The 14,745-nt window shown below is 43.1% G+C and overlaps 1 protein-coding gene across 1 annotated transcript in view; it reads left to right on the top strand.

Moving 5' to 3' along the window:
- The window catches only part of SCCPDH (saccharopine dehydrogenase (putative)), a 153,113-nt gene extending 138,685 nt beyond the window's left edge, over positions 1-14,428 (top strand). The window contains exon 12 of the mRNA XM_069235082.1: positions 13,830-14,428. Within this exon, the coding sequence (XP_069091183.1) occupies positions 13,830-13,935 (106 nt within the window). The 3' untranslated portion in view covers positions 13,936-14,428. The remainder of the gene's footprint in view (positions 1-13,829) is intronic.
- Positions 14,429-14,745: the final 317 nt, after the last annotated feature.

Below are 14,745 nucleotides of genomic sequence, written 5' to 3'. Positions count from 1 at the left end.
GCTGGGATTCTAATACAGTCGCCCTCCTCCACCAAAGCGAAGTTCTCTTTAGGAACATAACTACTTTTTACGCTGGGTCCTGATCTTGTTTAAGCAAGTTCTCATACTATGTTGAGCTGAGCACCCTGTCCATCCTTCACGTTCTGGAGGCCGATGTCAGCCTCCTCGTAAGTGTCTCTGCCTGACACTCTCCTGAAGTAACGCCAGAGCCCACCACTGCACTTATCAAGCCAAGGCGCCGTCCACACAACAAAGCAACAAAAGCCACTGCATTGGACAAGATTAATGTAACTAAAATAATTGAGACAAAAATCAGACTTGACGTTAAATGGGGAAAAGAGTAACAAGGTGTCATTTAAAACTAAAATAACTGGGGGAGAAATAGGGACATGGGAGAGAAAAACAGGGGGGGGGCAAGCAGCGAGTATGAATTATAACTGCCACACTGAATATGAGGTAAAAACAATTATTTAATTTGTTACTGTGATATGCATCCACATAGAGCTGTTGGTTATGAAACTGTTTTCTTTTTGTTTAGTGACTTTGTGACATGCAGAAGTATATTGAACTAAGCAGGGACCCAACCTTTCCCTTGTCATCTGAACATCCCACAAGGCTTTCATCTTGGCACCTACCACATTTTTATTACTGTTCTTTACTGAGTTATTTTGAGGTTGCCTTATATTTGTAACAAAGAACTGGCTTTCCAGATTTGTTGATTTCTGACGAATATTTCTATCGAGACCACCCTTCTTTGGTAACAATCAAGTATAACAGGCAAGCCAAGGCGCAGAGTTAATTGGAATTGAACCCTGGAAAATGACATTTGCAGTGAGAATGAGTGCCATCGGTTTTTAGTCTGTAGGGCTACCCCGCAAGAAGTGGCATCCATTTGGCTCATCTGAGCCAATTTCCTCGTAAAGGTTCCCCTTCTAGTAATCAGCAGGCCCTTTCCCCATTCATATGAATTCAGTGGTATGGAGGGGAGTCATGTTGGTCACGTTTTTAACAACTCTCCAGTCTTCAATCTAGGTCAGAAGAATTCTATAATAACCACTCCTTACACATCTAAATAATTTGTGAACAAACTCGGCACTGGAGTAGTTGAGATGCGAAGTGTCCAGCTATCCTACACTGTCCTCTCACTGTGGTTTTGCTTGTCCAATCCATTAAATCAAAATCATTGAGGTTTTTCTAAATTGTTTTCTGCAGTTACAATAATTCACAGTATTGCCATTATTTGATATTTTTTTAATATATAAAAGTAGCAGTTGTAAACCCCATATCATCACTATGCACTTCATATCCTTGTGTGCCGTTCTGCATGTTTCAGTTAATCTAATAATTTAACCTACATTCTAGTGTGGTGGTCTGTGTTTAATTATGCTTTCTAAGTTTCTTTATAGTGGTTAACAGTCCTAATTCCAGTTTCTTTTAGATAAAACATTCACAATCCTACCTGTTTTTATTTATTTCCTTTTAGCCCACCGAGAATCTTTCTTAACCTTTTCACTCTTTAAACCACCTCACGCATCCAACTTAACACCTTAAAAGAGCACCAAAGGAGGTCAGAGACTGGTTTAGCAAGGCTTGAGGAGTTTTGTATGTGAAGCTGTCTGGTGTCACCAGTTCTTCTTCTTTCAGGTGTTAGACAACAAATAAAGGGCTATAGGTCTTTTTTTTTGGAATGTTTGTTCCCTGTACTCTTTGTCAAATTAATTCAGTACTGGAGACCGGATCTTCAGAATATCTTCAGAAAATTACCTTAGCTTTTGATTAGTTGACGTGCTTTGTTCCCTTGGCCTTCATATTCCAGATTTCTTTTTCTAAACGTTGGACTGTGGAGGGTGCAGAATTTTGTTTCCACATTCTCTCCAGAACCATCTTGGCTATCACCAGAAGTTGGGACACCATTCTTTAGTCTGTGAAGCCTCCCTTTTGTTTTGGAATAGACTCAGTATTGTTATGTCAGGCGTTGCTGGTATCTCTTTTACGACTGCCAGAATCTCCTTCCAGTAACTTTGAACTGTAGGACATAACCACAAAATATGCATTGATTCAGTACCACTGGGACTCTTCATCTGTACCACTGGGCTCTTCCTCTGGAAAATAAATCTGTGGCATCCAAACCGCTCATATCATCAGGAAAAACTTTTCTTGACATACTCCTCACCTTAGGGCCTCATTTCAAATATGTATGCGACATTGGGAGTTGTAGGCCCAAACCTAGCTTGGCCATATATGAAGCAGTGGCAGCACATTCTGGGCACTAATACATCTGTATCACAATGGCAAAAGCTTTAGTGTGATACTGCTTTTTTGAAAGTGTCCAGAATAGAGAATCAATGTACAAACATATGACTATCTTGCACATTACCCCACTAAAATTTAAATAAATGTATGATAAAACTGATAGGATGTGGTTAAGAGGGAAGGACCAAACACATGTGGTGGTCTTGTGGCAAACTGCAAATGTTTTGGAATGAAATCCTAAGCCATATAAGGGGGGTGGTAGGTTACTTGATAAAACCAGACCCAACACCAATTCTATTGGGCCTTATGTCTGTCGAGATACTGAAACTTTACTTATCCGATTGGAGACTTACTTGCAGGTAAGCATGTGATTGCACAAAGATGAAATTCCACAGTTTCTCCAGATTTTCAGGCATGGTGTGAACCAGTAAACCCTAGTAGTTACTTGCCAAGAAAACTGGCTTGCGTCCTAAATGGGATGGGCTAAAAATACAAAAAGCTCTTCAATAGCTATAGAACAATAGACTACTGACTGCCTGCCCAAAGACAATAAGATCCTGCCTGCCTGTGGCACTCTCAATGGATTAGGTTGCTTCTTGTGACAAGCAAGCATGAGCTAATGGAGTTTGAGGACTGCCAGATTGAGTTATGTTATGTTGATTTGCATAGTGGACTAATCACCCCAAGGCTATCCAGGAGCTTGAGCAGAGGTGTAGACTTGTGGCCCCTGCTGTATTCTTCAAAGAGCCAGGTCTTCAGCTTCTTGCAAAACTAAGAGCGAGGAGGAGGCTCTGATGTGTGTGTGTGTGTGTGATGTAGTTCCATGTTTTGATTCTTCTGTAAGAGAATTAGTGACTTGTTGTTCTGCATTTGTGAATGTAGGGGTGTGGGGTGTATGCGAGGCTGATTGTAGCTGTCTCGATGGATTGTGAAAGTGTATGCGGCTGTTGCTGTAAGCAGGTCCCATGTGTTGTATGGTTTTGTGTGTATGAGGAGTTTAAATTGGCTGCATTTGTGGATTGGGAGGCAGTGGAGCTCCTGGAGGTGAGGTGAAATGTGGGTCTAGTGAGGGAGATTGAATATGAGTCTTGCAGCGGTGTTCTGGATGGTCTGAAGTCTTTTTGGAGATTCCAGCATACAGTGCATTTCTGTAGACAAGTTAGCTTGTTATTATTGCTTGCATGACTGTTCACCTGGTACTTTGCATGAGCCACTAGAATTTTTTTTTTGTAGCATTTGTAGAATGTGGAAGCAAGTGGAACTTACTGCTTTGACCTGTGCTGACAAGTTGAGCTTGTCATCAACAATGATCCCTAGATATCTTGTGAAGTTGATGGGTGTCGAAGTGGGACCGAGTTCTGCCAGCAACCAGGTGGCATCCCCCGGGGAGTTCTTGTTTCCAAAGACCAGTACTTCAGTCTTGTCGGAGTTCGGTTTCAAGCAGTTTGTTCTCATCCATTCCGTCACAAGGGTCATGCAGTTGATGAAGTCGGTTCTGGTGGTGGGCATCTAGTCCTTCAGGGAGAGAATTGAGTTCAGTGTTGTCTGTGTAGGAGATAATGGTGATGCCTTGAGATCTGATGATGTTGACAAGTCGAGCCATGTAGACGATGAATTGAGTAGGGCTGAGGGAAGAACTTTGGGGAAAACCACATACCTGTTTCTTGGATTTAGATGTAAAAGGTGTTAGTCTGACTCTTCGAGTTCTTCTGTGAGGAAGGAGAAGATCCATTTGTGTGCTAGTCCTTGGATACCGTATTTGTGGAATCTTCTGATGGGTGTGTTGTTGGAGACTGAGAAGGGTGTTGACAGCTGCCTGTTTCCAGGCTTCTGGGAGGTTGGCGGAGGAGTTCAGGATGTGAATGTCTGTCGTGCTGATTGGGGGGTGCTCTGAGGTTGAAGATGTGGTGAGAGCAATGTTCCAAAGGGGCCCTGGAGTGGACAGTCTTTATTATTGAACCTGTTTCTTTGCTCGTGAGTGTCTTCCATCTGGTCAAGTGGTTGTCTTGATTGGTCACGAGCAGGTAGGTGATATGTTTGCTGGCATCTGGTTGGTGTACCACTTTACTGAAACTAGTGTTTGAGCTCTTTTTCATGTGTTCTGCTAGTGCTTTTCTCTTAGCTGCTGGTGGTATTGTCTGAGGGGGGGTCTTGAAGGTGGTTCTGTCTATGTCTGTGTCTTTGCAGCTGATTCTCAATTTCCTTTTTAGCTGTTTGCGGAGTCTTTTGAAGTGCGGAGGTCCTTGGTGTACCAAATGGCTTTTTGGCTCTTCTCTGTTTAAGTTTGATGGGTGTGAAGGAGTCTGCACAGTTCTTGATCCAGTTGTTAAAGTTGCATATGTCCACGTTGACATTGTCCGTAGGGTTGTGTGGGTCTGCGTGGCTGGCATAGAGCCATTCTGTTTTCTAGGATTTTGCTCCTGCTGCGGCTGGATAGGCTGCGAATAGTGGGTCAGTAGATCTGTGGTGTGTTAATCTGGAAGTCATATAGAAGGTGAGTGGTCCGTGTAACAGGTGAGGTTGTGTTGAACTTTGTCGTTAACGGTGGTGAAGATGGGGTCCATTGTGTGTCTGGCGAGATGCGCAAGTTCTTTGATGATATGGGTTAGTCTGATGTTTTTTGGGCTTTCTAGGAGTGCATTTGGAGTAGAGGTCAGTGGAGTCCTCTGTGATTTGAGATTGAGAGGTGGCAGATAGCTTCCTTCAATCTTCCTCCCAAAGCTGTTGATGTCTTTCAGGCAGCCCAGGTGCCCATCTACGAAATCAGTGTACATCGGGCAATGGGACAAGTTTGTGGCATGGTGCAGCATGTGCCAGATTGACCTGCTACAAGCTAAACTGTCTGCAATGTTGTTTGTTTTGCCTTTGGCCCAGCAAGGACTTACTTCGGGCACTCTTAAAGGTTATTTGTCAATCTTTCTGCTTTTGTAAGGATGCTGGATCAGCCTTATTTGTTGAAATCACCTGAGGAGATGAGATTTCTCAAAGGTTTACGGCATATGTTTCCGGGGATGCCCTTTGTGATGACACAGTGGAACTTTGTTCTCATTCTTCTAGTGTGCACTCCATTTGAGCCAATTCTTAGCAGTCCAAGGACCCTGAAAATGGTATTTCTGGTGGCAAAAATGTCAGTTCGTTGAGTGAGTGCGTTGCAGGCGCTATTGGTTCTGCCTCCTTACCCAACATTTATTCCCAACAGACTGGTGTCCCAAGCTGCATTTCTGCCAAAACATTTTCATATTGGGCAGGCTATCACCCTTCTGATTTACTTCATTTACTTTACCCCGCCTCGCCCTTTGAAAGAGGAAAAGAGACTCCGTTATTTGAACCCCAAGAGATCAGTCAGTTTCTACATTGATTGGACCATGGACCATTAAAATCTACTGTGCGCCAGGTAGGAGGCAGCGATCTAAAGGATTAAAGGTTCATTCCACTCAAGCCAAGGCTACTACGTGGACTTTAGGATCAGTGCACACGTTCACAGAGCACTATTGCCTTTACAGTCTGGTCTTTTGAGATGGGCATTTTGCCCGTTCAGCCCTGCAGGACTTCTAGGCCTGAGCCATTCTACAGAACTGAGGAGGTAGTGCTTTGGAATGTATTCACAAGGTGAGGAGTCTGCGGTTAGAAGTATCTGTCAGAAGAGCAAGCTAGTTACCGTCTAGAATGCTGTTTCTGGTGGATACTCTATCTAACCACAGATTTCTCTCCACCATACCAGATCTCCGTTCTGTGGAATTGACTTTTTCCCATCTAAAAAGGTTCCCAAACTCTAGAGCTTCACAATGGTCAAGCCAATTTGCTGATGGGCTCTGCGTCTGAGGGCACAGACAAGCCTTAGAAAAAACTGATGTCAGTGCGCTTTGGTACAGAATACACATGGCCTTGCTCGTCACTTCTGAAGCAGAACAATGTTGTTGCAGATCCACACACCACCTGCTGGCATGCAGAAATACTACTTATGAGTTTTTGGATCCAGTGGACCCTTGGGAAAATATTCACAAAGGGTATGGGTTTAGCATAGCCACCAGAAAGAGCGTTACTGAATTTAAGTAACTTGTTCTTCTTGAACCCTGCTTTCAAGAGGTTGACCTCAGTGAATGTTGATTCTACTTTTTGTTCCAGTGTTACCCCAGAATTGGTAACTATAACAGAACATCTCTCAGGGGAGGGTTCAGGATCATGGGTAGCTCATGTTGTTTCATTCTCAGTTGGTGGAGTGTTTTGCCCCTTTGAGAAATTCATATTAATACAATATATTAGACTGTTGGTGTAAAAGTGCCCTTTTCTGTCTTTTTACGGTCCTTTTATATTGCTGGTTAGCCTGCAGCTAAACCAACAGGACAACTCTGTGCATGACTAGTCCCATAACCTACTTTCTTGAATATAGTCCTGTGACCCTTGGTGTCTCAAAAGCAGAAGTGACTGTATCTAGCACTTTGTGCTCCATTTACTACTGGAGGTGTTAATCATTCCATCTCCTTTATAATATACTGCGTACCTTCACCATGAGTACATACGCAGTCCTTTGTTAGCAGACTGAAGAAGTTTCATTCTTTGAAATCACTATCTTACTCTGACTACAGTCCCATGTACTGTGCCAGAGATTCCAGTATAAGGCTCCCCTGCACCATGTGGTGTTCAGCTACAAGGAAAAGTCCACTAGGAGTGTGCAACTTAGGACCATCATATTACATTTGCCCCTACTCAGAATATCTTATCACCAGTATCTCAAAATTCCAACCTCTCACTGCATATCTCAGTTTCTAGTAGGGGAGTCCATATCTGTTGGAAAAATGGTTATTGGTAGGGGCAGGTAAGTACCTACACTTAGCAATAGGCCACTAACCTCCACTTAGGTCCAGTTAGCTCTCTATAAATCAAACCCAACTTAACCCTTGGTAGGTTGGCAACGAGCAACAAGGCTTATCTTAGGAGACAAATATGCAAAGCATTTAAAATCACAAAACAGTAAATAAGTAAAACACAATAAAAATCCAACACCAATTTATAAGAATATATTTAATTTTTATCTTTAAAATGACACCAAAACGCTTAAAATCGGATAAGGGGATCCAGAGAAATGAATTTATAAAGAATTAATGCTTTCAAGCACATAGAAGCAACTAGCGCTCGAAGGGTTAAAAAAAAAAAAGGTCACACTAAAAAGGACCAGAGTTCAGGACACCCACGAGGTAAGTTCTTTGAAACTTATGGATATTCTGATTATTAATTCCGAGAGAAAAGTAAGTCAATTACAAATTGAAATCAGTACTCTAGAAAAGGAAATTGATAATCTCAACCTCAGAGAAGCTACTGAGAAAAACTATAAAATCCTGGAAGAAGTATTGCTCAAACATCAAGATGATATTATGCAGAGGAAATCACGTAAATTAAAGCGGGATGAGAGAGACTATTTGACTGGTAGAATTTTTACTTTTTCAAGTAAATATGATTACCTGTTTCACACTGGGGGGCTCCCCAGTGATTCACGTAGACTAAAATCGTCAGACTCAACTTCCGTCAGTACCTCAGTAACAAGTGACAGTGAAGCGGAAGAAGGCGCTAGTACTTCAGTTCAAGCAAGCTCAAGTGGTAATAATTTTTTATTGGAACTAATGAGGATGAGCAGGGGAAGAAATGCTCCAAACAGAGAGATGTCTTACACAACAAAAAAACTAGGAGAGGTAGGAGAGGTACTGGTCAATACAACCAAAGAAGTGGTAGGGGTCAAAACGAGATCCCGAGACAAGAAAATGTAAACTCTGAGGATGAATCGTCAATCAACATAGTCAATTTATCAGGTTTGGTGTTGACAACAGGGATTAAGAACCTTCTATCTAAAGGTCTTAGTTATTGTCCTAGTAATTTTGGAGACCCATGTAGATCAAAAATTTATCTATTTAAGTTTGTACGCAAACTTAAGTTGAAGCAGCATTTTCAAAATATTCCAGATAGGATCATGGATTCTGAGGCTATTGAGTCTTCTTCCAGTGAGTGCTTTATCTATTGAGGATGTACACGATACAGCAGTTTTGGTATCTTTAGCTGAACGAGATGAAGATCCTGACATCACATCGAGAATTTTGCATGATTTAGATGTAATCTCAAACATGAGTGTTTCGAGTGGTTTAAGATTGAAATCCAGATGGACTCCAAGGTCTGTAGTCTCCAATTCTTTAGACAAGTTTTTTGATGTGGTATGTCAAGATTATGACAATTATTTAGCCAAGAATAAATCTCGACATGTACTAATGAACTTAGATACGGAGGAACTAGCTGCTTTACATGAATTAAAACGTAATAAAGATATCATCATTAGATAAAATAAATGTTTTCTTCACCATGATTGGGTGTATCTTCAACTTTCATTTCACCTCTCTTTGGGCTCAGTTACAATTTTTTTCTGTGAATTTTTTTTTCTGTGAATTTTGACGATTGAGCATATTGGTCCTAACTTATGTGTGTTGTTTATAATTTCTAGCCCTGAAGAAGTCGTAAGGGATGTTAATTATTCCCAAAGACGAAACACGTGTTGGCTGGAAGTTGGAAGCACATATTGCTTTGGATTGTGGACTGATCAATATGAAATCATACTCTGAATAAATCTTGGACTGATTGATTACCTGTACTGATTCACTCTAAGGCTCATTAGTAGCATTATGGACTGATTATCGTAATAACATGTGATTTCTTCATATTATTTTGTTGTTTACTGTATATGTTAGGGGCACCTCGTTGTGTATCACCCACGAGGTAACACTGTCACACTTACTTTCAGAAGTGTTTCTTGATTCAAGAAAGTGGTCCACAGTACCAGCCAAGGGTTCAGAGGCTCTGGCTTGCCTCTTGAGGTCTTGAGGTCTGGGACTACAACTCCTACAATGCACCTCTTCTTCAACTTATGGAGTTGCTCCAGACATCTCCAAACTTCTGGATATTATTCCAGAGGTCCTTGTGGGTCCTTGAAGTGTCCACAACTTGATCCAAGATTCCAGAAGCTCTGAGTTACTCCTTGGAAATTGGGACTACAATTCCCAGAATGCACCTAGTCAGAATCCTCAAATGGCCCCTGGACGCCTGTCAGCTGGGCTCTGCTTGCAGGACTTGATGCAGGGGACTCTGGGCAGCTCCTTTGTACCTGTAGCAAACAGGGAGTCCCTTCTTGAAGCAGTAGAAGACAGGCAAAGTCCTTTTAGTGGTGAAGCCCAAATGTGCAGCTGGTGCAGTCCTTCAGAGTGCAGTGTCCAGGTGCAGGTCAGGGGTCCAGCAGGGCAGTCCTTCTGATGTTCTTCCTTTTTGGGATCTAGTAGGGAACTGAGTTTTATCCATGCTCCTGGGTGAAAAACAGGGGGGTCCTAATTTTCCAATCAGGTGCAGAGTCCTTCCCCCCGTGATGACCACTTCCTGGGAAGTGTGGCAAAAATCAATCCCAGGGAGCAACATGCCTGAAAATTCCATCATGGCTGAAAATGATTTTCTTAGGTTACATCTGGCTGAGCCCACCCATTGGTGTGGCTAAAAATCCTAAACCCACCCCTCTCCTGCCGTCTCCTAATTTAATCATGGGTACACTTAATTTTCTGGGTTTGCAGGATGTGAGGGAGGTGCTGGGTTGCTCCAAATGTCCTCCCCTGCCTTTGAAGACCAGTTTGGCAGCCCTCCCCCTTCCTGCTTCTCCATTTGCTGAGGGAAGCTCTCCTTCCCCAGGCACATCTCTTTGTGTGCAGCCCCGGCTACTTCACACCTCTCAAAAGCAGCCTGGCCAGGCTGCCAGATGCTGGCCAATTGGATGAAAGCACTACAGGGCTGAAGTTGGCAACTTTTTAGGTAGAGTTTAAAACTCTTTACCAGAAGAAGTTATATTAAATCCAACACTTTAACGCTGTGGGGTTTATTATAACAATTAATTTGATACCAAACGTGAGGTATCTGACACTTAAGGGGACTGTGTAAATTAAAATAAATTCTCCTGATTTTAGCCTATGGAGGACATTCACTACAATGAGGAAAACACGGATTTCGCTGTTTTACCTCACTGGGGCTTATAAAACTATTTTAAAAGGTCCCTGCTTATAGTTACATGGCACCCAACCCTAAGGGCACATAGGGCACACCTTAGGGGTGACCTGTATGTAAAAAATAAGGTAGTTTAAGACTTTGGAAGTACTTTTAATTCCAAAGTCGAATTTGCATATAACCTTAATTTAAAAGCAGCCAGCAAGGCAGGCATGCCTTTAAAATGACACTGCAAAAAGAACAAGTGATGGACGGAATGCTGAACAATTGCAAACATTCACCCCCAGTACAGAGATCTGGGCCTAATTCCATAGTTTTTTTGCCACCCATGCCTTTCCAGTTTGGACCCAGCCATATGCAAATCAGTCTTGACCCTGTTCCCCATGGGAGCAGTCCAGCCCGAACTTCCAATCCAGGTCCTCCCTGGACTGGAAACAAGCATCCTAGGACCGTTTTCAGGGTACCACCCTTCATCAGCCAGGCTAGTTTGAGTCCGGTAGCATGGGGAGCAAGGGACCCACGTCTGGGCATACCCTTCCCACTTCGGGCAGCAAATGCAAAAAGTGATGGACGGAATGCTGAACAATGTCAAACATTCACTTCCAGTACAGAGATCTGGGCCTAAATACATTGTTTTTTTTGCCACCCATGCCTTTCCAGTTTGGACCCAGCCATATGCAAATCAGTCTTGACCCTGTTCCCCATGGGAACAGTCCAGCCCGAACTTCCAAGCCAGGTCCTCCCTGGACTGGAAACAAGCATCCTAGGACCGTTTTCAGGGTACCACCCTTCATCAGCCAGGCTAGTTTGAGTCCGGTAGCATGGGGAGCAAGGGACCCACGTCTGGGCATACCCTTCCCACTTCGGGCAGCAAATGCAAAAAGTGATGGACGGAATGCTGAACAATGTCAAACATTCACTTCCAGTACAGAGATCTGGGCCTAAATACATTGTTTTTTTTGCCACCCATGCCTTTCCAGTTTGGACCCAGCCATATGCAAATCAGTCTTGACCCTGTTCCCCATGGGAACAGTCCAGCCCAAACTGCCAAGTTAGGTTCTCCCTGGACTGGAAACAAGCATCCTAGGACCATTTTCAGGGTACCACCCTTCATCAGCCAGGCTAGTTTGAGTCCAGTAGCATGGGGAGCAAGGGACCCATGTCTGGGCATACCCTTCCCACTTGGGGCATCAAATGCAAAAAGAACAAGTGATGGACGGTATGCTGAACAATGTCAAACATTCAGCCCCTTTAAAATGACACTGAGCCTCCTGTGGGTGCACTGCCTATGCTGGGGTCACTAAACCTACACGCCATACCATATACTAGGGACTTATAGGTAGGTTGACATTGGCAATTATAATTTTCCTAATTTGCATACTGATTTTACACAGAGCACAGGCCCTGGGGCTGGTTAGCAGTACCGAGGGCACCATTAGAGTCAGGAAAACACCAGCAAAAAGTGAAAAATGGGGGCAAAAAGTTAGGGAGCCTGTGCAGTCAGTCCTGTTTTCTCACACAGATGGTTATCTACAATATTCTCCTCCTGCTGGACCTTTCTGTTTCTTCGCCGACCTTGCTGCACTTCTCCAGACTTTCCACAATTTCCTGGTGCATGCAGCGGTGCTGTCATGCTTTAGCAAAAAGAACAGATGATGGAAGGAAAACTGAACAATACAAACATTCATCTCCAGTCACAAAGATCTGGGTTTAATCCATCTTTTTTTTTGTGCCCACCACACCACACCACCCCAGTTTGGACCCTGCAATATGCAAATCAGTCTTGACCCTGCTCCTCATGGGAACAGTCCAGCCTGAATTGCCAAGCCACGTCCTCCCTGGACCGGAAACCAGCATCCTGGGACTGGTTTCAGGGTATCACTGCTCATCCGCCAGGCTAGCTTGAGTCCAGTGCAGCAGTGAGCATGGGACCCACGTCTGGGCATACCCTTCCCACTTATGGCGACAAAAGCAAAAAAGACCAAATGATGAACAGTATACTGAACAATGCAAACATTCAGCCCCAGTAACAAAGATCTCTGTTTAATCCATTGTTTTTTTTCCCCACCACGCCACCCCAGTTGGACCCAGCCACATGCAAATCATTCTTGGTCCTGTCCTGATGGGAACAGTACAGCCTAAACTGCCAGGCCAGGACCTCCCAGAACTGGAAAACAAGCAACTTGCGATCAGATTTGCATATGGCTGGGTAAAACAAAAGATGGATTTAACACAGATCTCTGTGACTAAGGGTGAATGTTTGCATTGTTTAGCATTCTTTCCGTCATCTGTTTCTTTTGGTCATGTATTAGGGCAGCAAATGCAAAAACAACAAGGTGATGGATGGAATGCTTGAATTAATCTCAGCCACTGGCAGTTGCTCGGTCTGGATCCCAATACATTGTTTTTCACCCACCCCAAAAAAAAAAAAACAGTTTGGACCCAGCCTTATGCAAATCAGTCTTGAACCTGCTCCTGATGGGAACAGTCCAGCCCAAACTGCCATGCCAGGTCCTCCCTGAATTGGAACACAAGTAACTTTTGACCAGATTTGCACTTAAAAGGACTCTTCAGCCAGGGATAGCTTGATTCTAGTGGCACAGTAAGCCCGGGACCCACATCTGGGTATACCCCGCACACTTAAGGTGTCAGATGCAAAAACAACAAGGTGATGGATGGAATGCTTGAATTAATCTTAGCCACTGGTGATTGCTCAGGCCACATTCCAATCCATCATTTTTCACCCACCATGCCACCTGAATTTGGACCCAGCTATATGCAAATTAGTCTTGACCAAGCTCCCCATTGGAACAGTCCAGCCTGAACTGCCAGGCCAGGTCCTCCCTGCCAGAACGCAAGCAGCCATGGACTGGTTTCCCCTTTTCAGCCAAGTATAGTTCGTTTCCAGTGGCACAGTGAGCCTGGGGCACACGTGTGGGCATACCCGGCACAGATGCAAAAACAAGGTGATGGATGGAATGCTTAAATTAATCTCAGCCATTGTCAATTGCTCGGGTCGCATCCCAATCCATTGTTTTTCACCCACAATGCCACCTCAGTTTGGGCCCTGCCATATGAAAATCATTCTTGACCTTTTTCCTCATACGAACAGACCAGTCAGAACTACTAGGCCAGGTCCTCCTTGAACCGGATCACAACCCAGAACCAGTTTCACCCTTATTAGGGCTCTTCAGCCAGCTATAGCTTGGTTCCAGTGGCACAGTGAGCCCGGGACCCCCATCTGCTAATAGCAGGTAATGAATGGGAGAATGAAGACACTCGGAATGGGAAATGCTGTGCAGCATCCCACATAGTAGTTCTGTGTCCAGACTTATTCCTGTTTCCGAGGGTTCTAACTTGTATCAAACCAAATGGAATGTTTACGTACCAGCCTGTACCTGTAGTAGTATCTGCTGGAATCTCTGAATAAAATACTCCTTACTGCTAGTCAGAGACTAAGTGGGTTGTAAGTTGGACAAATGGAAATTACTTGACAGTCAATTAATGTTATCTTCATATACGATTTATAACTTCCAACCTGTCTTGTTCATTTATAGAGGAGGCGTGTATACCCCAGGAGCTGCATTCTCCAAGACCACACTGATTGACAGACTCGACAAACATGGCATAAAGTTTACTGTTATCAGCAAGGCTGAAGCGTGAAGCTCCTGACCCTCGATATCTGAAGCTCAAAGACCCAATCAACTGAATGAATGATAATGCTGTATTAACTGAAGGCATCTTCTTTGTGCTTCTTTCTGCAGCAGGAGAGACTAACATTGCAAAGCACTTATGGATGACCATTATGACAATTACAAATACAATGTTTGCATTCACAGAAAATATAATTGGCTTAGCTTTTTAAAACAAATAGCTTTTCCAAAAGGAATGATTCACCACTAAAAGTAACAACTGCACTTAATTTTTTTTTATTTTTTACTTTCTATGAATACTTCACCAATTAATTGGTCTGCATTACACGTACAAGCGCTTTCTTGCATTTGTTTCATAGTAAATGTATGCCTTTTTCAGTGCTCGTCATCATTTCTGTACTCAGCAAATGTCCATGTAAATATTTATGTTGCTATCTTTAGAAATGTAAGATCAGTTCATGTGCTCTAATTAATTGCTTTATAAACACCCTTTTAATGCACAAGGTCTCGAGAAAATCATTTTAAGTGTTGGCAATTTAAAGTGGTTCTTTATTTAGTTTTCATATATTGTAGGGTTTCATATATTGATGGGTTTGCAGTGGCTTATGATACTCTAATGCCTTTTGCTGTGCTATCTCTAAACAATGTTATGTTTTACAAACAAAAACCTTTTATGAATGTACCATGTAAAGAGCCAGTAGCATAAAGACCAGAATCTAAATCTTTTTCTTTTTTTCTCGATCCGGATATTTGGAGCTATGACGTGGCATCAGTGGGGAAACAAAAGTTATTTTCCACTGTTGCTACCTATTAAAGGAAG

This window comes from Pleurodeles waltl, chromosome 5 (assembly GCF_031143425.1).
Source record: "Pleurodeles waltl isolate 20211129_DDA chromosome 5, aPleWal1.hap1.20221129, whole genome shotgun sequence".
In the NCBI taxonomy this organism is placed as follows: Eukaryota; Metazoa; Chordata; class Amphibia; order Caudata; family Salamandridae; genus Pleurodeles; species Pleurodeles waltl.
The sequence above is the reverse complement of the archived record's forward strand: the minus strand, read 5'-3'. Positions and strand labels throughout refer to the sequence as shown.